This window comes from Pagrus pagrus, assembly GCF_965226575.1.
Source record: "Pagrus pagrus genome assembly, chromosome: 1".
Lineage (NCBI taxonomy): Eukaryota > Metazoa > Chordata > Actinopteri > Spariformes > Sparidae > Pagrus > Pagrus pagrus.
Genome location: NC_140185.1, coordinates 28260251 through 28280201, shown reverse-complemented (window position 1 = coordinate 28280201; position 19951 = coordinate 28260251). Strand labels below are relative to the sequence as shown.

The 19951-nt window shown below is 41.1% G+C and overlaps 1 protein-coding gene across 2 annotated transcripts in view; it reads left to right on the top strand.

The window, feature by feature from the left end:
* ush2a (Usher syndrome 2A (autosomal recessive, mild)) overlaps nt 1-19951 on the top strand; it is a 196117-nt gene that overhangs the window by 173341 nt on the left and 2825 nt on the right. For both annotated transcript variants that reach the window (XM_084361215.1, XM_084361216.1), the window contains exons 75-92: nt 3827-3908; nt 4009-4154; nt 5168-5509; nt 5743-6104; nt 6224-6593; nt 7017-7298; nt 7410-7579; nt 8921-9251; nt 14569-14775; nt 15398-15490; nt 15720-15865; nt 15985-16097; nt 16424-16522; nt 16615-16791; nt 17501-17584; nt 17812-17953; nt 18049-18136; nt 19179-19244. In XM_084361215.1, coding sequence (XP_084217341.1) covers nt 3827-3908; nt 4009-4154; nt 5168-5509; nt 5743-6104; nt 6224-6593; nt 7017-7298; nt 7410-7579; nt 8921-9251; nt 14569-14775; nt 15398-15490; nt 15720-15865; nt 15985-16097; nt 16424-16522; nt 16615-16791; nt 17501-17584; nt 17812-17953; nt 18049-18136; nt 19179-19244 — 3300 coding nt within the window. The remainder of the gene's footprint in view (nt 1-3826; nt 3909-4008; nt 4155-5167; nt 5510-5742; nt 6105-6223; nt 6594-7016; nt 7299-7409; nt 7580-8920; nt 9252-14568; nt 14776-15397; nt 15491-15719; nt 15866-15984; nt 16098-16423; nt 16523-16614; nt 16792-17500; nt 17585-17811; nt 17954-18048; nt 18137-19178; nt 19245-19951) is intronic.

Here is a 19951-nt window from a genome sequence, read left to right as displayed (position 1 = left end):
GGACTTAATATGACAGAGCAGAGAGGCCAGAGAAGGCCTGTGGAGAGAAACATCCCTGAGGCCGGCCAGTTGGACCCCATTCACCTATCATTAGGCATGCTTCTTTCATGTATGTTCTTAGGCACTCACTTTACTTTTACCTGCACGTCTGAAAGTGTGTGTGTGAGACAAAGAGAGAGAAAGAGAGCCTGTGTGTGTGTGTGCGTGCATGCATGTGTGTAGCCATATGCTAATGTTGGTCCGTCTCTCTGTCTCTGTCTCTCTGCGGGGCCCGGTACTGGGGCCTTTGTGAGATAATCAGCATAATTCTTTTGACAAATACACATGGTTATTCTTAATTAGTATCACACACTGTCCCCCCGGCCGCACCATGCCTCTCCACCTGAATATCACACACACACTCAGCTGTTCACTTGCACACACACACACACACACACACACTACTTCTAGCAGGGACACATGGGTACAAAACAAGATGCATGCAGATGTGGGCTTGTTAGGATACATGCAAATGCCTCCAAATAAACGCTGGATGTCGATATATTTGCACATGGTTTACACATGCACGCTGACCCTTTTATATAGGCTACACATGCAGAAACACACGCACTGTCCAGAGAACCCCTGCTGCTGCTCTGCTCACACACCAAAGAGAAGACAGAATGAGGAAATAAAAGATTGAATAGATTGCTTCCTTGCCCTCAATGCTAAGTTGTGTTGAACCATGTAAGATCTGAGGGCTCTTTAATGTATAAATTAGCAAGACCTCTTCCTGTCTCCTCGCTTCTTTCCCTATCATTGTCTCCTCTTCTCTCCCTCTGTCTTGTTTACACTTTTTCCTTTACATCTGTGCAAATCTCTCTTCTCCTGCTCCGATCTCTCTCTCTCTCTCTCTCTCTTGACTTCTTGCTCCCCCTCTGTTCTTGTGCATTTGGCATGATTAACTAGTGACTTTGATCATCTACACACACATGCACATGCTCCTGCACACTGTATTTAGGTTGACGAGAACCTTTTTGCTTTCATATCTTACACTGTAGCTTGTCATGTGCTGTTCATAGGTTGGCCTTGTATTTCCTCTAGAATAGGCTTAACAAAAACACCACAATTTATCCAAAGGAGTTTATGCTACTTCAGTCTTGGACTGTAATTACAGCTATAATTTTGCTGATGCTGCAGCAAGAATTAAAAAAACTTCCCACACTAGAAAAGCCTAAATATTAGAGTGAGGTCATAAATGCCTATTGTAATTTTACGATATAGCTCTTACTCCAACATTGGTGCTGAAAAAAACATCCATTCAGATGTATAGTATACATATGTATATACGTACAAATGTAGTATACATGACAAAAGAAGAGAAAGAAATATAAATTGGGAATTTCTATTCTCACTGTGCAGTGTTTACTTCAGCGATTGTTTTCACTGTCAGATAATCTTTCGACTATTTTCTCGATTGATCGATTAGTTTATTTGGTTTATAAAATGTCAGAAAATGATGAAAAATGTTCATCAGTGTTTCCCCAAAGCCCATTCTGTCGTCTTCAAATGTCTTGTTTCATCCACAAAAGAATATATCAGGATATATTCAGTTTAATGTCAAAGAGGAGAAAAGAAACCAGATATTCACGTTGAAGAAGCTGGAATCAGAGAAATTTGACCTTTTTTTCTTCAAGAAATACTCAAATATCAAAATAGTTAATTTAATATATGACAACTAATCAATTAATTGTTGCAGCTCTGTTTACCTTAACTGATATTCATGTCAGTATTTCATTAGCAGTGTGTGCGTGTGTGTTTGCCAAGTGCCGACACATTCCTTCATACGTGTGTCATAAGATACTGTGAAAGCTTGTGTGTGTCTGCACATGTGTATGTATGAGGGAGAAATAGTTATTGAGGGAGCTGTTAATGTAATGTAATAGTAGTGTTTTTTAGTGTTACACCATTTGATTACTGTGTGTCTGCGTGTCTGTGTGTGTGCAGTTAGCAGGCTGAGGCGCCGGATTTCACAGTGCTTGATTGTTGGGTATTTGTGTGTATGTGTGCGCGCGTGTGTGTGAGGGGGCCGTTAATGTGGTGTGTTTCAGTGATAAAGTGTTTGAATGTATTGCCATCTAGAGGCGTGTAGCAGAGTCTCCATGCTCCTATAAAAGCTGCCAGCGCCAGATGCTGCTATTGACAATGTGCATATGTTAACCGCTTTATAGGCCACATGCCTCACATATTTCACTGGCTTTTAAGGTAGAGAGATCTCTCATTCTCGCTCACTTAATCTGTCTCTCCCCTTTGCCACATTTATCTTTTTTTCCTCTCCCACTTTAGCTTTCTTTCCTCTTTTTTTTTTTACCCATTCACTCAATCTCTCTGTCTCCCTCTTTCTCACACCTCCTCCTTCTGTCTTTTTTATTTCCTTCATTAGATATTAACTTACTCACCTTTTAAATTTTCTCTCTCCCTTTTTTCTAATTCTCTGTACTACGTCACCTTACTTAATTTAATTCTGTTCTCTTTTTTTTTTCGGCCTTTATGTCTCACTTCCACTGCCCCTTTCTTTTTCTATCTCTCTCCACCCTTGTGTCTCTCTCTTTGCGTCCCTCCCTCCCTCCCTCTCTCTACTGAGAAGTGCTGTGATTTGCAGGAGGATTTAGCTTGTGTCTAGGTGTCTAGGGGCTTATTAATCCTATTTTACTGTGGATGAAAAACACGTTGGCTCCCAGACATGAAAACAGTGAATACATGCATTCTGCTTGTTGTTCAGACAGTTCATCCTTGGTGCCACGCTACGGTGATTTGTCAGGGTTTTCATTTGATTCAGTTTGAATTGGAGCCTTTTTGATCCTCTTGCCCGCTGCATTGAAGTGGGTTACCAGTTAATCTCTTCACATATGCTTGCTTATGAGAAAGCATACGGTCCTGAACAGACGAATTTTCAAAAAACTGCAGACTCAACACATGAAAAACTATAGCCTCCTGTGTTGTACATTCACACAGATATGTTCGCACACAGAGAGACATCACTCTCATGGCTGCTTTAAAGATCACAGTCATAAACAAACAAACAGGCAATGCTACATCCTGGAGCCTAGTGCTCCCTGACTACCATGTCATTGCACGCCAGGGCCTTTTGAAACAACAGTGTGTCTCTTATCAATTAGTAAATGGTGTTCCCACTGTATCACACACACACATACACACTGCCCCTGTGTCTGCCAGGGTGTTGGGCTGGGTCCCACTGCCTAAAGCTACTGGCACACTCACTCTCTGTGTGTTTGTGTGTGTGTTTGTGTGTGTGTGTGATATGAAAGGGTGCATGTGTGACATAAACACTCAATCTGGAAGCTTTGAATTCACCCATAAGGGACGGCTGCCTGCCTGCCTGTCTGCCAGTCTCTCTCCGTCTCTGCCACTTCTCTGGTGTCTACTTACTTTACCATGGCAGAGGCTGTATGTTGAAATGTTGATATCACAAATCCCATGTCATGTCATCTTAGCTCGCCATTGTTTCAGTGTTCCTTTTCATTCGCCCGTTTTAATGAGTAATGCACTGGTTTTTATTCATGCAGGATTTGTATGTGTAACTAATTTCCTCTCGCTCTCTTCTCTTGCTGTGGCACGCTACCCACTTCCCTGTTTCCATTTCCATCTCTGCTCTTTTATTTGTTTTCCTTTAACTCTTGCCCAATCCTTCCTTTGTCTTCCCTCTTTTCTCTCTCTACAACTATCTCTGTCTCATCTCTCTCTCCCACTTTCTCCATATTTTTTTACATCTTTGCACTTGTACTTATTCCATCTCTCTATATGTCATTCTCTCTTTCTCTCTCAGGGTTCAGTCCTTGAAGCAACAGTCTATGGCCTTGAACCGTACAGTGAGTATAGTCTACGAGTGGAAGCTGTGAATGACGCAGGTATGCTCATTACGATCACTAGCTCATTTAAAATATCAGTGATAAATCATATCGGCGACGATTGAATCACTCCACTGAGTCTAGTTTTGTAACCCTCCAGGTAGCGTATCCAGTCCGTGGATAGGCATTAGGACCCTGGAGGCTTCTCCGGCTGGCCTGGCCAACTTTACAGTGGAGCAGAGAGAGCAGGGCAGGGCGTTACTGCTGAGCTGGGATCAGCCAAGTGCTCCAAATGGAATCATCACGGTACAAACAAGAAACACAGAACACACATCAAAGTGCATACACAGCACTGAGCAGATGAAACGGTGCTCTACAGATTAGAGCTGCACCAATAAGTCGATTAAGCGATTAGTCAATCATAAGGAAATTAAATGCCAACTATTTTGATAAGTCGTTGCAGTCAACTTTCAAGCTAAAATATTACACGTTGCTGGTTCCAGCTTCTAAAATGTGACGATTTGCTGCTTTTCTTTGTCATCTATGATAGTAAATAAAGAGCCTTGGGGTTTTGAAATATTAGTTGGATAAAAGAAGACATTTGAAGACATCACTTAGTGAAATTGTGATGAGCATTTTTCACATTTGTTTGACTTTTTATGGACTAAACGATAAATCGATGAACTATAAAAATAATCAGAAAATGAATCCATAATGAAATACTCGTAAGTTGCAGCCCTACCTCCAGTGAAGTTACCAACATACAAGACACACAATTAACCCATGTAATTCAGCAACTGATTTGCATATACATGGACATACTTAACATATGTTCTGATATACGTACGTGTTCAGCAGTAGGATGGCACCTGAAGCCAATAATGTCAAGCAAACACACATCACACCTAAAGCCCGACCGATCGTTGATTATAAGATGCTAATATTGATATAACTGAGTCAAAAATTCAGATATCAATATAAACATAAAAATAAATGTGGTTATCAAACACTTGTGACAAAGATATGTAATAAAGAAATGATATTTGTTGTTTACTGTCTAAATTATCATGAGTGAACTTCATATCGGACAACATAGATGCCATACTGATATATCTCTGATAGGCCAATATTAGGCATTAATATCGGCTAACTAATAAATCAGTCAAGCTCTAATTACCACATCGTCATTCCTCTTCTGTTCCCATTATGTCCTACTTTAACCCACATTCTCTTTCTCTCCTCCTCTTCCAATGCACTGGATACTTTTCTTTCCCTCTTTTCCTCTTCCCTTCTTCACGTCCTGTCTCTTCTTTTTCCAGATGTATAACTTGTACAGTGAGGGGAACCTGGAATTTAGTGGACTATCACGCAACTTCCTGTTTCGTCGTTTGGAGCCATGGACATTGTATTCTTTGACTCTTGAAGCTTGCACCTCAGCAGGATGCACACGTACCCCACCTCAGCACGTCACCACAGCAGCTGCTCCACCTGCCTCCCAGCCCCCTCCCAGGCCTCTCTTCATTGGCCCAGACCATGTGTCACTCACCTGGGGTCCTCCCTCCCAGCCCAACGGGCCAATTGGAGAATATTTATTACTTGGGAGAAGTGTGGAGGAAGTGGGGAGGGGAAGAAGTAATGACGAGGCTATTGAAAGGGGAAAGGTGGGTGAAACTAAAGACAAATTTCACATGGTCAGTCTGACCTTTTGTCAGTTAGCCTGACAGAACAGTGCCACAAATATCTGTAAAAAGTTGTGTCCTGCCTTGTTTATGCTTTTACAACTAATAAAGATATCATTATATACAATTACAGCAAATTTCACAGGTGTCATTTTCAACTTATATTCTCACTGTACAGCTCATCAACCTTATTCAACCACAACTATCTCCAATAGGTGCTGTTCAGAGAATCATCCCCACAACACGGTGACACCTTCTCATATACAGTGACCGGTCTGCGTCCCTGGACACAGTATGAGTTCAGTGTCCGTAGTCACAACCCCGCTGGACACACCGGCAGCCCCTGGGTTACTGTGACAACCAGACAGGCCCCTCCTCGTGGTCTAGCCTCCCCAACAGTGAGTCATATCCAAGGCCAGCCCAGTGAGGTTTTGGTGTCCTGGACTCCTCCTCTGGAGCCCAACGGGGTGCTTCAATCCTACAGGATTCAGAGAAACAATGTCAGCTTCTCATTTAGTTTTGACCCTACTGTCCTCAGATACACTGACGAAGACCTCCTGCCGTTCTCAACGTATAGGTATTACCATTCACTAACCTGAATGTCTCCTTGTGGGGATTACAAATAACCACCTCAAACAAATCAGTCATTTTAATAGAGATGATTTAGCTTTTATTCTATTCTATTCTTTTCTACAGCTACTCAGTCATAGCCTGCACGTCTGAGGGATGCATCACCAGCCCTCCTACAAACATCACAACTCTAGAGGCTCCACCTGCCACAGTGGAAGCTCCCACAGCGGACAGCATCACATCCAGTAGTATAAACATTTCCTGGAGCAAACCAGTAACTGAAAACGGAGAGGTGACTGACTATGTGCTGAAACTGAATGACGAAGAAGCTTATCGTGGCAGAGCTCTCAATGCAGTGTTGTCAGATCTGCAGCCACACACGTCGTATCAGCTGGTCCTTTTAGCTTGCACCAGTGGTGGGTGCACCACCAGCACCACCATGTCCATTTTGACTGAGGAGGCTCCACCCACTGGCCTGGCTGCCCCGACTCTTAAGGTGCGTTTGTTGATGTTTGACTTCCAATGAAAGCTGTGGTACAAAGTGTGCAATACCTGTGCATTTCAGTCAAAATATTGAAAACATTTCATGGCTCATCAAGAGAATTTAAAATTTCCCTCTTGGCTGAAATCTGGAAAACCTCTTTTTGCTTGATACACCTTAAAAAATGTCTAGTCAAAATAACTTCATCAACATCATTTTGTTTACATATTTCTAGCGAGGAAGACCTATATTTTTTTATTCTTTGTTTTTGTTATTATTCGGCTATTTTTATCCAACAACGTTGAAGTAAACCTTGTGTGATAATAATCATTTGATTTACTTGAAATTGATGTGGTATGGTCTACATTTGTTAAGTTTACAATTTGTCATGCATTTAGAAGCTCTGTTTGATGTGATCTTTGACCTTTTCCTTTAAAGGTCACTGGTCCAGAGTCAGTGGAGGTTAGCTGGAGACCACCAGAGCACCCTAATGGCAACATCACTGGATATGAGCTCCGCAGAGATGGTGAAGTCATCTATGTTGGCACTGAAACCCATTACCACGACTTTACACTTTTGCCAAGTGTGGAATACAGCTACGTTGTCAGGGCCAACAACAGTAAAGGGGCAGTGAGCAGCGCGGCGGCCACAGCAAAGACTCAACCGTCAGCTCCTTCTGGTGTCGGTCTCCCCACACTGACGCCTCTGGGACCAAGCCAGGTGAGCCACTAATCTATTCAGTCCATTTAAGTAACAGCTGAATCATGACATAACTTCTTCCTACTATCTTTTAAATGTTGTTAAAAAGTTTGTGTGTTGCCTGTTTTCCAGGTGAGAGTAGAGTGGAGTCCTCCAGCTCGTCCTAATGGAGACATTGTGAGTTACACTGTGCATCAAAGAGATCCAGTCCAGCTCAGAGTCACCAGCACTGTGTTTACTGCAGAGGAGAGGGACTTCTCTGACCGACACACCACTCTGCATGGGCTGGCTGCTTACCACAGGTTGGTCAAAGCAGATCTACAGCACAGTTCACTGTACGTTTTTAGTGCAGCAAAATATTTTCAAAAGAGTATGTCTTTTTTTTTTTTATTTATTGCAAAGCTGAAGGTCGAAGAATTTACATTTTCCCTAAACTGCATGCCTAAAATGATCTAGAAAAAAACTCAACGACACAGCTCCCTATTTTCCTGTGTAATAAGTACTGTGGTAAAGGAAATATGGGGAGAAATAGAAGATAAGAGTGGGCGATAAAAAAAGGGAACAGAGTGCCATCTCTTGGTAAAAAGAATAACACAACCTAGGGACTGTTGTGCAGTTATTACGTAGGTTCACTTCACCCTTATTGCAATCAATAAATAACTTTCATTTTCTTAAAACAATCAGTCAATGCATTCTTTCAAAGTAGATGGTGACATTTTATTATATATTTTAAAATGATTAAACTTAAAGTGGACCAATAAAAACTGGCATCAACTTGGATTAATAGGTTTTAAAAAGACAGAGAGAAGGAGCCAAAGTAACCAGTAAAAAAAAAAGAAACACCTTTCTCGAAAACACTTAATGTCTTCTCTCACTGTATGTTTTACTTGTTGTAAACATGTTTAAAACATCTTGCAAAGAGAAAAAGATGGACAACATCGCTCTGCAGTTTGTACACTAAGTAAAAGGCTGTATTTCTGAAGCCTGTGTTATAGTTTAGGATAGCAGTGCACTTGAAAAAATGCAGGTATTTTGATTTGGTGAAAAACAACCTCTTAAACAAGCTGCCATGACGAAATCATCAAGACTGTGGCGTTTCAAAGCAAGAAATAAAGAGAGAAAAAGACAGCAGTGTATACCAAACACTGTGTGTGCGTGCGTGCGTGCGTGCATGCGTGCATGCGTGTGAGGGTGCATATACAACTGCAGTTGTGTGTACATGTCAGTGTGCTTGAATGTGTGACTGTTCATTTGTGAGCGTGTGTGTGCTGATAAGATTCAGATAATAAAAGCTCATCAGCCTTATCATCTAAAGATCATCCCACGTCTCTCTCTCTCTCTGATGACCTTCCATCCATTCCACTCATCTTCATCACCTTCTCTCTCTTTTTCTCCCCCTCACTCCTCTCCATCAGCTCCTTTATTCATGTGTGTCTCCAAAATAAACACCAGTGCTCCCAAATTAGTTACCTCTTTGACATCTTGGTAGGGCTCAGTGGACATTTGGTTGAGATAAACATTTATTCAAACATGCTGCTAATAATGTTGAATTAGATTTTTAAAGGTACATTTCTTTCTCACAAGTGTACCATAAATATCACTAACTAGTGCATATACAAATCTGTGTCTTTATGTGTGTGTAGGTATGAAGTGAGGCTGGAGGCTTGCACGGCGCTGGGCTGCTCCTCCAGCGACTGGTCACCTGTACTCACTCTCGAGGCTCCCCCTGCTGGGCAAACTGCACCACTGTTAGACCTCCAGCCCGACACACACAGCGGCCTACAGACCACCTTTCTACTCACCTGGTCCCCTCCAGCTCAGTCAAATGGTAGAGTCCTTCATTATGAGGTGTACCGGAGGCTGGACCATGCCACTGACACCAGCAGAGGTGATACAGCAACACTCGTCTACAGGAATATCTCCACTACCTGCAAAGATGAAGCACTCCAGCCTTATACTGTATACCAGTACCAGGTACAACTCTCTGTACAGTTATACGTGTGTTTTTTTTAGAAAAGCAGAAGTATAGCAAATATTGTAGTATAGCTGGTTAATCCAAGTCAAATTCAACTCGCTGAATTAATATTCATCCGGATATGAGAGGAAATGGAAACCAAAGCTTCTACTACGACTGGGTTTTATGATGGAAACTGTTTTTTTTTTTATTCGTATGAGAAAGATAACTAAAGAAGATAACTAAAGAAAATGGTCCACCTAGTCCACCTAAGTAGCTGTAAACTGTGTTAGCTGTTATAAGTATCCTTACTTCTTCTTGTCCTCTGCTGTGGAAACAGAGTTAAAGGTTTTATTGTGATCTTTGAGCCTCATTTGGAGAAGAGATCAGATGTGACTGACACATCAGAAGATGTTGCCTCTTTTCACAATAAAATGTTTTCCTAATATCCACTCATCCACACAGATCACACACACACACCTCAATGTATATAGTTGTCCGTAAAGGCCAACATACACAGACAAACACACACAAGCCAAGTGATCAGACAGGTGTTAAATGGCGGGGTCCATATTCATGCTGCTGTGTCGTGCGTTGGTACGCTAATTGACAGGCTAGCCCTTTGGAAGCAACAATAACATTAGCATTCCTGCCTGTCAGACATACGAGCCGAGGCCAGAGAACCTGTGTAATTGATTGAGTTTGCCTGATTGTGGTGCCGTCTTTATTTACGAGGGTCCTAATTTATGACAGGAGGAGGGAGGGAGGGAGGGAGGGAGGGAGGAGCTTTGGGAGATGACGGGCGGGCAACAGAGCCATTAATCACCGGGCCCTCAGAGCACCCCACTTCCTGATTACCAGCCAGCCAATCGAATTAACTGTTAGGCCCCTTGGTAACAGAGCTTGTATTGGAAAGACCTTTTAATGGTGACCGCTACACGTCCCCTGAGGATTTGTCAGTGGGGGATTGAGGTACGTGGACAAGGTGGTGGTATGTGTGTGATGTCCATGAACACATGTACACAGTAGTGCTCCTGTGAGTGCACGTAAACAACTGTGTGGTGTGTGTGTGTGTGTGTGTGTGTCAGAGGGAAGAGACAAAATGGTATAAATGATTTGATATTCATATGAAGTTATTTATCATGCAAATAAGTTTCTATAATTGTCTCAGTGTCTGGCAATCTATCTACCTGTCTATCCTCTACCTACTTGTCTGTCTTTTTATCCATCTGCCTGGCTTTATTTTTATTTAGCTGTTAATCTGTCTGTGTACCTATCTGGCTCTCATCCTCTCTCCCTGTGTTTGAGGCGTACACAAGGACGATAAGTCAGTTCAGTTTAGCACAGCACAGTGCAGAGAGAGAAATCATATTAGGCTAATTACACTGGGTCATAAGCTCCTATTGACAGCTTTATGCTTGGTTTTAATTACTGCCCACTTTCACACAACTTAGCCCCTTCACCCCAAGTAGATGCACCCGCCAAGTAGCTCTGTCGTCCTATCAGAGCGCTCGAATCGTGTCCGCAGTCCGACCGTCCAATAAAAAGGCTCGAAGACTGTCTGGTAGTTTCCTGAAGTCGTTTGTTGCCATGGCGGCTCCGTCGCTGCCATGCCAGCTAACGGCGTATATTTTTATTTTGTGTCTAATAAGCCGAATCACGGCCCAATAGGAGACGAGAGGAGAGAAAGCAGTAAAAAGTCTGTGGATGATATAAGGACGAGGGGATGAGTTCTACCTTTTAGCTGTGGATCAAGGGCAAGGTGGTCCGGACTGACTTTAGTTTTGAACTTTTTCTCTGTTCTGTCTATTTGGCACAAACTTCTTAATCAAGCCCAAAGCCTTGCGTCACATTGAGGCTTTAACTGTTGCTACCAGGGGAGGAACATGGTTGTTGCTGGGTAGAAACATTTCACTGCGAGGGCTATATTTTTGTGTGATGGCAGAAGCTAATTTAATGAAAACTATTTTAAGCAACAAGTCGAGTCACAGTTCCCGGGTAGAAACTGCATAAACTTTTTATTTCACCTGATGCTAATGCACTTTCTTCTCCAGACATTTTACATCCTTTCTAAGGACTCTGTTCCAGTAATATGGGGCTGCAAATGTGATTATGATAACAGCAATATATAAAAAGAAATAAAATAAAAGGTCAAACCAAGACATTGTTGGCAGAATGACAGTAGAATTGACTGCTAACGTAGAGACAAGAAAAAGAAAACTCAGTTTAGTCAGTTCTTGTCATGCTACCAGTGTTTACATTACTTCATTTACTTATGAGCAGGAGCATTTCTTATTAACTTACATTATTTTTATGTAAATGTGTCAGATTTAGCTAGTGTCAATGTTTCCTCTGGTTGATGTTAGAAGTTAAAAACTAAGTGTAGTACAGTTATTGTTTTGATAGACACTTCAAATCAATAATATAAAGAGCCTCATTTTCATGGCAAATAAATCGGGATGTCAAGATTTCAAATCAAAAGCAGGATCGGCGAATCTCCAAGTGTTTATTTTCTCTTGACCCTCACCCACTTGTGCACGTGTGGAAGTGTCCGGAAGAAAACAAAAGCAACACTTAATACAAGCTGCAAGGAGTGTGGCTTTTTGCAAGTGAATAAACCCAGACTGTTGTAAAGTACCCTTCTGCCATCTAGTGACTCTTCTTTTAGTCTTTGTGTTTAAGTTAGTTCCCAATTGACTGGTGAAATTTTTTAAATAAATGATTTAAATTTGACCACATGGCCTTAGTGTGGTACATTCCAAAAACAAATGTGTGGTTGTCCTCTTCTTCTTTAAAGAAGAATTTGAAAATGTAAATGACATTTATCAGGGCATAAAACCAAGGACCTCTCGATCCTTGCGTCTAATAATGAAAAAAGAAAAAAAAAATGAATTGTGACCTTAAAATCAAAAATCTAATCATATTGTTGATTTGGAGAATCGTGACATGTAAATATATGTGTTTCATTTGTGGTCATCTTTTTTTTTTGGTCACATATCTACTCTACACACACACAAACACTATGGGGGCATCTCTTACAGTCACACTTCTCCTCGACCTTTACTTATCAGGGTGACAGAATGCCCTTTACCTAATGTTCACTCTCCCCTCCATCTCTCGACCCATCCCTTTTTTTTTTCTTCTATCCTTTTCCTCATTCTTCTTTCTGCCCTCCCTCCCAGCATCCCCTTTCTTCATACACCACATGGCAATATCGACGTCCTTAAAGACTGATCATACACAAATACAGAAAATGTATAGTGTGTGAAACTGTACAGTTACTAAAACTAAAGTTACTATTGACATTTACATACACAGTTGTGATTACACTCTTATGATAACAAATTTAAAGTGTATTTTTTTATTTTGTCTTCGTCTCCTTCTTCATTCTCGTAGAACTTCATTGTCAGTAAAGATTTCAACTTCATCAGTTTTAAGAATTTCATGAAAATTAAATATTATATATTTCTAAATATTTTGTTTTTTATGAGAAATAGACATCAAAAAAATTATTTCAGCTGAGGTTTAGTTGAGCCTCAATGTTTAGTATCGCTACATTTTGATTAATTATCCAATCTTGTTGTTCTTAGATAAGTCCTACAACTGAACCGCACCTTTCGAGCTCTTTTGTAGCCATAGAAAGCACAAATAAGACAGTCTTAGTCCCTGATTGTGTTCTCAGCTGCTGCCCTAGACAATGGTCAGCACAATAACAAGCGCAACAGCCATCAAGTTGATCCTGGATCACTGCCAACGCAGACCCTTGTAGTGTTTTGCTCAAGAGTTTCTGTCAGTTTGAATGCATTGTCAGTGAATAAACTTCATTAGAGTTATCAAATATTATAATTAGCAAATAAATCCGTGGGTGAGTCCAGCTTGGTCTCTCTGAGAGGAAAGTTTAGAGGTGGAGTCACAAGTCACAAATATTAATATACAGATAAAGATTTAAAGGTTGTATTCAATTACTCAGATCGCAATACATTTGCATGCACAAACTGATGCAACTGCTACAAATCTGAGGCAAAAACAATAGTCTAGCATGTAAGAGCAGTAAATAGCAGTGATTACCGTTTACAGGACTGAAAATATGTTGTTGACAATCAAGAGGAAATGTTTTAAGAGTTTCTACAGGTAGACAGGTGTTTAAATTACAATATCCTGACGTCTTCCAGGACACATACTGAGGACAACTACCACTTAGTCCACACAGATTATTTGACCTATTTTATTGGATACTGGTACTATTCAGGATGAAGTTTTGGTCATAGTGCAGTAGAGTAATCATATCAATGTGTTTAATGTGTATTTGAGTACACAGTATATGCTACAGTAAAATATGTCCATAGGGTTTTAGTGATAATTGAAAGTGTCTGTGTGTGCACATCCACCAACTTAACACAAACACAATTTCAATATAATCTTACCTGCAGAACTAAACCTGTAACGATCCAAGCAGCTTCGTTTGGAGCCACAAAATGACAAGACAGCAAAACTTAAAATTTGTCCTGCTTCCTCTGTCTGGTCTCCAGCTTCTTCTCCTTGTTCCTTGTCCACCCTTCCTCCTGTCCTCCTCCTCCTCCTCCTCCCCCCCATTCCAAGTCTCTTCATCTTCCATTCTTCTTCGCCCCTCTCCCATCTCAGTCCATCTGTGCTGTCACTTAGATCAATCAGTCTGATTGATCACGGCCTAATTGACTATTATTGAGGTTAATTCAACTCTTAACACGCTGGCATGCACACGCACACACGCACAAAACCAGCTCTCGCACCTACAAACAACACACACGCAGACACACACACTTTCAACAGTGAAGCTGAGACCCATCCATCTGCCTTCTGCACTACTTCTGACAGGCTACAGATGACTTACACATGCAAATCTCCACCCTGCCTGACCCTGTGCTGTGTACACCCTCTAATTATACCCAACACAAGCACGCAAATAAGATTAGTCTGTGTGTGTGTGTGTGTGTGTGTGTGTGTGTGAGAGAGAGAGAGAGAGAGAGAGAGAATAACTCCTTGATGAAGGTGAAAAGTAATTGTCATGCAGATATGTTAGTGTTGGGTTGCATGTTGAAAAGGTTTTGCTCTCACTGCTGATGGTAGTTTTGATGGATGGTCCACTGAATTGACTTATATCCTTTTTGGTGGTCTGGTGGAAACTGGCTAATCAAGAGAAGCTTTCATCATTAAGAGTAAATAAGATGCGTCTGAAATCTTAATGACGGGAGAGAAAAGTTTATGTCTGGCTCTCACTTTTGTATTTTTCACCCTCGGTTATAAATGTGAATGAATTTTCATGATGTCATTGATTGATTTGAGTTTTTTTACATACAGGTGTTGGCAGTGAATTCGGCCGGTCGTTCTGCCAGCGCGTGGACCAACGGGAGAACGGGACCTGCCCCTCCTGAGGGTGTAGGCCCGCCTGTTTTCCTGCGTGTTTCAGCGACCTCGGCAGTGGTGGACATCCGTCCTCCAGCCCGTCCAAATGGGATTGTTAGTCTTTACAGAGTGTTCTCAATGAACCACAACAACCACACTCTGGTAAAGAACGTAATATTACCTTAAATAATTAATGTAACTTGAATGGAGGTGTTTGTTTGATTTCTGTACTGTCCAGTCCTCCATTTTCTGTAATTATTATCTCACTCCTCCCTCTCTCCTCGTCTGCCCTTGTGGCACATCCTCTAAAGAGACATATGTTTGTTTACAATTACTTCCAGGAAGAAGACCCCTGCCTTAAATTTTTCGTTTTCTATGATTTAATGTCAAATGTTATACATCAAATTCATCATAAATTAATCTTTGATGCATTAATATCTTGTTATAAACAACACTAACAACATAATTTACCTGTTGGGCCACAGACTAAAAGGACATCTTGAGTTTACCCAATTGTAGCAGTTTGTCTTACTGGTGGTAAGAAGACTCTAGCAAAACAACACAGTGCAAAAATTAATCAGCAGAAATGTCAGACAACCATGCAAAACTATATATTTTTAAATGTCACAGTTATGGCTGAATATGACAACAGAAATAAACAAGTGGGCTACCTTGAAGTCACCGTTGATGTTAGCGGCACATCACAACGATTCTGTCTGTATGTTTCTGAATACTACGGTCACTCAAAACCTAAACTCACCCCCACACTGTCTCCTTCCTGTAGCTCTCAGAGGGTACATCCAACCAGCAGACACTCCATGGTTTACGTCCTTACACCCAGTACTGGGTAGGAGTGGAGGCCTGCACCTGTTATCAGGTAATAAAACTGTTATTTAATCAAACATAACGGCTCGGCTTTGGCATGAAAGTGAGTCTAATCTGGTCTTATTTTAAATGTTGTTGGCTTGAATAGTGTTTGGCAATTTGATTTACATTAAATTGTTACCGTCAGGATGATGCATTAGCTCTTTTCATATGTAGCTAAGCAACCATTAGTATTTATTTTTCAAGCAAAGGGACTACTCTCTGTTTTGAACATTTGGCAGTGCTGTAGTCAGGGTCCACTGAGTGAGCTCCACACCCTGGCTGCCCCTCCAGCCCACCAGCCTCCTCCTCGCCTCGTCACCCTGACCTCCCGCTCTGTTCAGCTGGAATGGGACGAGCCTCTGGCGCCTAATGGAGTGATTGAGAGGTGAGTAGAAAGAAAACAGGAGAAACTATTTGCACATTATTGAGGGAGACAGACTGCATGAACAGATACAGATACCATAATCTCTCTCACTTATTCGCTCTCTTTCTCTCTGTTTCCAGCTGTGAGCTACATATCAGATCACCTTGCCCGCAGCCCCTCCAGCCTGTACCTCTCCCTTGCGTTGAAGGACCAGTAGAAATCTTCTTTAGCAAAAGGAGCTACAATGTGACAGGTCAGTCTATGTTTACCAAAACACTGTGCAATAAGGCATCACTGAAATATCACTTGGGAGGATGAAAGGATAAAATAAGAGAGATGAACAATGACCACAATTAAAAAAGTGTAAAACCAGTTAAGTTCAGAATTATCAGTAGTGAATGACTCATTAATAATACAAAACCAGGAGATTTATTAAGACTGATGTAAGCACCATGTAAAGGAGGAAGGTATTAGCTTTGTGAATGAGAATAATTAAGATGCACTAAGTGAGTGTTTTCTGTTTTTCTGTGTCTGTGTTGTATGTTCTGTCTAAATAAACAACTAAACCAATCTGTGCAGGTCTCCAACCATACTCCACCTATCAGCTGAGAGCTGCCTGCTTCAACAACATGGGCAGCACTGCCTCCAACTGGACAAATGTTACCACACTCAGCGAAGGTAAGTCATTACCACTTCCTCAAACCCTTCCAGCTATCCAGTCGTAAGAAACATAAAAACACAAGCCCTCCTCTCTGTCTCCCTCCCTCCAGCCCCCCAGTATGTGTCTCCTTTCTCAGTGGACAGTAACCTGACGGTTATCTGGCTGGACTGGGCAGGGTCCTTCGCCCTCAACGGCTATCTGAAGGAGTTCAGTGTGACTGAGAGCCAGCTGAGGGTCTATACTGGCTTCTACAGCTATCTCTATATTCCACGCACCTCACAGAAAAGTGAGAGCACACACACACAAAACACACACATACAGATACAATTCATACAAGGTGGTAATTAGATAAATACACACTTTGGCAGGCAGTGTACTTAAAACATATATTTGTAAATTTGTATAAAACTGGTATACACATACCAGTCCTTAATATTGGTACAGTTAGTAATAAAGGATAAAATATTGTTTAAATTAATTTAGCTGACTGCTGCATGGGCCATTCAACAAAAAAGGGCAATAAGCTACTAATATAATGAACCTATATCATATTTAAGTGTCTGTTAAGGTTTAGTCTGCAAATTTCATCGCATTTCTTAATTGATTGGCTGTCAGGTGGATATTGAGGGCAAGCCAGGCCTTTGACTGAGGGAAAGTGCTGATCTGATAAGAATATTTTAGAGAATTGGGAGTTGACAGTGGTTAAGACAGTTAGAGTTTCGACAGGAGAGGCAAAATCGTGGCTGGAAAGTAGTTTCCTTCAAATTAGAAGCCCAGAAGTGTGTTTTCTCTCTCACTTTTCAAAGGAAACATCTTTGTTCCTATTTACACATGCATCTCAACCAATCTGATTTCATTTTATGTATGTGTGCAGTCTTACAGTTGGCTAGAAGTTTGATTCAGCATCAACCTTACAGAATAATCTAACTTCATTTCAATGTAAAATATTTTCTTTTTGCTCTCTCTCTCTCTCTCTCTCTCTATGTTCTTCTTAGCTCTGTCATTTCAGGTGACTTGCACCACAAACAGTGGCAGTGCCAGTACTCCCACCATCAGATATAGTCCTGCCACAGGCCTAGGTAACCCCCCCCCCCCCCACACACACACACACACACACTGCGAGAATCAATCCTAATGTAACATCAAACCTGAATCTGAATATTCTGTGATTCAGGAATCCTCACTTCAATTCAGTGAAACTTTATTGGCATGATGTAAATACAGCAAGTACACAAACAAATAGTCTCTCTCTCTGTGTCCGTCTCTCTTTCTCTCTGTCTCTCTCTCCCTCTCCCTCCCCCTGCAGGTCCTCCTGAGCCTGAAGACAGTGATAAACAGGGCGTGAGCATGTCGGCAGCACCAGTTTACTCTGAGCTGTGGTTCATCTTGTTGTTGGCCCTGCTGGGTCTGTTTCTGCTCGCCTTACTGCTGGGTCTAGTGCTGCAGAGGTATTCTGATATAACATGCAGCATGTAAAGGGTTGAAAGCACAACTTAAAAACAAAGGTACAAAAGGGTGTGAATGTTTTATCTAATTTACTCAGAGCCCTGAGGAAGAATCCTTCAGCCAGAGAGCGCCCTCCGCTGGTCATGCTACAGAAGACCAGGAAGGCTGGAGGAGAGACGTACATGGTGAGATGATCAGAGGAACAAGCAGCGATAAGAGAGACTTACAAGATGGTTAAACAGGGAGAACACAGAGAGAGAGAGAGACAGAGAGAGGTGGTTGGGTTTACAAAGAAGTAAAAGCAGCTGAAAAGTTAGGCAGCAGAGGAGGGGATTTAAAACAAAAGGACAAACAAGACAGTTTCACAACCATGTTGTCTGATTTGTTGAAATCACCAGGTGACTCAATCAAAACTTTTTTTTTCTGCAGATTTAAAACATTTTAGAAAAAAACCTGTCTTTGCCCGAGCAGCTGTGTCTTAATATTTGTTCCACCAGAGGGGGCTGAAACAACAACTGGTACTGGAAAGCTGTTCAGTGACTGTTACCAGTGAAGAACCGGTTCAGTTAGAACAATAAGCATAGTGCCACCCACTACTGTTACATGCTTGTAAATCAATCAGTCCTTTAAATCTCTTACAAACAATGAGTTGCATAATATGTAAATATATTTTTTCTTTGATTTTTGCAATGTTTTAATAGAAATGAAACTCTAATGTGAGGTCATTTTTTCATCTCTATGTAGTTGTAGGTCGTGTTTTTATAATCAAGTCCAATTAAAATCTATTTCACAACTGTAAGTGAGAATGAGAACAATGGTTTTCATGCTAAATAGGTGTCATGCAGCTCTTTCTCATGCCTATAATATATTTTAGAAATAGAAACACTACAACTGATATGTGAAAGTTTGCTCTAAGTATCTCTCAAGTCACTCATTACCAATATCTACCAATAACTCTGCCACTTAAACATGCATTGTTCTGAAATTTCTAATGTTTTCCATTTTGTTTCACGACTCCTCTTATTAATTATTTCAAACATATTATTTTCCAATTTCATTTAATTTTCTCTTTTCCTCTTTTTCATTCTCCGCCAATCTCTCTTGCTCTTTTTCCTTCTTTTTTTATACATCTGTCTCACCTCCCTCCCTCCAATACTACTTTCTCCATCCTCTCCTCTCTCTCCCCCTGTCTCACCCTCTCCCTCCCTCTGTCTCTCTCTCTCTCAGAGGTCCTGTCCTGAGTTGTGCTCTAAACATCACTCCAGCTCTGTGCTCCTCCCTGATCGTCCCACAGTAAGACTTTTTTTCTATATTTACTGTCAAACCCCTAAATGTTTATTTTATTGTCCCCTTGCAGTTTGACACTGTAGCAGACTGTGTTGAGATCAGCAACGTTATACTTAAAAGCTACACTGTGTACACTGAGGTACGGGTTTGTGAACGTGTGTGGGTGCCTTTCTACGCATGTGTGTTTTGTTTGTGTATGCATGCTTTGTGTGTCTGCGTGTTAATGGTTATATTACAGTGGCTGGATTACTTGGGTTTGTGATGGTAAGACATTGTTGTACCATCTCTTTGTCCTTAAATACAGTGCTGACTTTGTATATGTTCTAATATATTTTATGGGGCCGACCACGAGGTCAGAGTTCAGACATCTGCCACTGAAAACTGTGTCGTACTTTATCCTAATCTTGTACTTTGTTTTATGGCTCAGGCAGGATTGGTTGTCTGTGTGTTTTTGTTGATTCTTGCAAAAATGTAAAGAGAAAAACAGACAAACTGTGTTTCAAAAGATGTTACTCAGCCTCTCTCCTGTATGGTCCAAGCAGCCAATCTTAGCTGAATAGTGCCCCCTGTTGATCATTGATATTATGACATATGAGTTTTACATTACAGTGTATTGCAGTGTGTTTACATTATCTTAAACAGTATTATTATTATTATCAAGTGTTGTTATTTCCTTTTTACGAAAATAGATATTTTCCTGTTCAGAGTTAACA